We start from the raw sequence: 2303 nt of genomic DNA, 5'->3' as shown, positions 1-2303 counted from the left end.
CCGTGGGAAAGGCACCCTCCCCCAAAGAAGCGTTGATAATTCCCTGAAGCCAGGCTCGTGTACCCTCCCGGGCCGCCAGCACCAGCCAGGAGGGGCACGGATCCAGCAAACATGTGGCTGCACTCAGTCTCCCCAGGACGCTGTCCACGTCATCGGGAGTCACAGAGTCAAACTCCTCCCAAATAACGGTCTCAAGACACTCTCATTCGCTGAGTTAGCCCAGCGCACCGAGTTCAACAGTAGCCAGCCACAGTGCTTAATTCAATCCAGGCTTGGTGTTTTTACGCAAACAGGTCTGTGGATTGTTTTCAAGGCATGACTCAATTTTTCAGATGCTTCCCAAGAACAATAAAGAGGAACTGCTCAGTGCTTGAACCTTCTGACTGCGGTAGGAGCTCTATATTGTTCACCATTTTGTTCCCTTCTTTCTAAATCGCCTTACCCCTCTCGTTGCTTGCTCTGGCTGAGCGTTTCTTTGAGAAGGAAAATTACAAGGAATTTCCCACAAAGCAGGACAATGGGAACGGTGGCTAGCTTCCCCATTTCCCAGCGCACAGGAAAGCCTCCAGAAACCAGGACCTGTGGGAGCGAAGAAGAAATGTTAAGCAAGGCAACAATAAAATACAATAAAACCAACGTGGGGGTGGGGAGGAAATATGTATTCCCTGTCTCTTTGGACCCCTCCTAATGCTTGGCCAGCCGAAAGGGGTTCCCCTGGAATCCTCACCCCTCCATTCAGAAGGGCCTCCCAGTCATCCCTTGGCTTCTCCAGAAACCACAGCTCTGCAGTGGGGGGGAGGTGTGTGTGTGTGTCACAATTTGCAAAACACACCCAGGAAATTCGATGACAACACGGAGCATCCTCTGCAGGATCTTACTCAAAATTCACAGATTTTCCCATGCTACTGCATAGACAAAGGTTTTGCCATCTATGACCCAAATGCTGACAACATGTATGCGCATGCACGCACACGCACGCACACACACACACACACACACACACACACACAAAGAGCAAAGGGTCTTCCTTCTGCAGCCGAGAAGAAGCTCCCATTTTAAGCTCTCGAGCTCCCATTAAAGGCAGAACAGCTGAGAGGGCAGGAAAATAGTTAGGGCTGAGCTGCAAGGCTCTGGATGGCCCCTAGAGGGCGCCACAGCCAGGGAGAGCACTCCAAAGTTGCTGCCCCCGCTGGCGATCCAGAGATTTGCAACTCAGATCCCTAAAACAGGAGCAGCTCCTACAGATTACAATTTTTCTGCCCTCTTCCCAGTGCAGTATACATGCGTGATCAGGATCCGTGTCCTAAAAGCCTGCCCAGCAGCTCACGCATGCTCACAGACCCTCTTGCGCCGGCTACCTGTTTCCGTGGCTCTCTGTATCCTCAGCCAGCCTGGAGACTCCAGAGCAGAAGTTGCTGATTGCAGTGAAGTTGTCGGCTCGCGCTGGCTTGGATGGTGGCTGGGGGGGGGGGGATGTGAGATCTGGAGCTGCCAAGTCCCCACCTCTCTTGGATGGCTTCCACACACCCCTGCAGCATGGCAAAGCCCCCGTGCCCCCTGGCATTTCATCCTCTGGCATGAGTCACGGCCCTCCGACCCTGGTCCCGCCGAGGAGGCTAGTGGCCCAAACAGGGCCCCATTGTCCCCTCCGCCCCCTTTGAATTCCTCACCCCCCCACGGAACACATGGGCCCATTGTCACGCTCGGGGGACTTGGGGGCTCGGGGAGGGGGTGGCAGGGCGTTCTGGGGGGGAGAGAGCCCCCCTCAGGCCGAGATATTTGGGTGTGAAGGAGAGGGAGGTGCGAAATGGCATGGCAGGGCGTCACCAGTGAGAGACAGGGCCTTGCGAACCGTGGTGGCTTTTCACAATAGGACAAAGGCAGGAACCGGTTTCAGGCCCTGACGGAAAATATCACCCACAGATGTCGGCTTTTCAAAAAAAAAAAAAAAAAAGGAACCAGCAGATCTCAGGCCAGACGCTTTGCCTCCCACAAGCCCTCCCAACGCAAGAAACTGAGGGGTGTCTGGGTGGGCCAAGCCACTAAGCCTCGGCATGGCTTCAGGCTTCCTCTACCATTGCCTGGAATTGCCCTCTCGTCAACCCCAGACCTGGCAGCACCCCAAAACTGGACCATGAAGCTTTGGCTGGATTGGAGCTGCAACAGGGACCGTATCGATTCTGAACCACGAGGAGGGTCTGGAGACCTCGGTCCCCCAGGAGGCTGGCTCAAGTCCTGGGCGTCCTCCAGCTTCATCTCTGTTCTGCCAACTTTACGGGGAGTTTTGAAAATTTTGCACGGGG

The 2303-nt window shown here is 54.9% G+C and overlaps 1 protein-coding gene across 1 annotated transcript in view; it reads right to left on the bottom strand.

The window, feature by feature from the left end:
• Positions 1 to 1410, bottom strand: part of EGFL8 (EGF like domain multiple 8) — a 26769-nt gene extending 25359 nt beyond the window's left edge. The window contains exons 1-2 of the mRNA XM_015826031.1: positions 1359 to 1410; positions 443 to 579 (exon numbers count right to left, since the gene is read on the bottom strand). Of these exons, the coding sequence (XP_015681517.1) occupies positions 443 to 543 (101 nt within the window). The 5' untranslated portion in view covers positions 544 to 579; positions 1359 to 1410. The remainder of the gene's footprint in view (positions 1 to 442; positions 580 to 1358) is intronic.
• Between the last annotated feature and the right edge of the window lie 893 nt (positions 1411 to 2303).

The sequence above is a fragment of the Protobothrops mucrosquamatus genome, unplaced genomic scaffold, assembly GCF_001527695.2.
Source record: "Protobothrops mucrosquamatus isolate PMUCROS unplaced genomic scaffold, P.Mucros_1.0 scaffold_204, whole genome shotgun sequence".
Taxonomy (NCBI): Eukaryota; Metazoa; Chordata; class Lepidosauria; order Squamata; family Viperidae; genus Protobothrops; species Protobothrops mucrosquamatus.
Note: the sequence above shows the minus strand (reverse complement) of the source record. Positions and strands in the feature narration are given on the sequence as shown.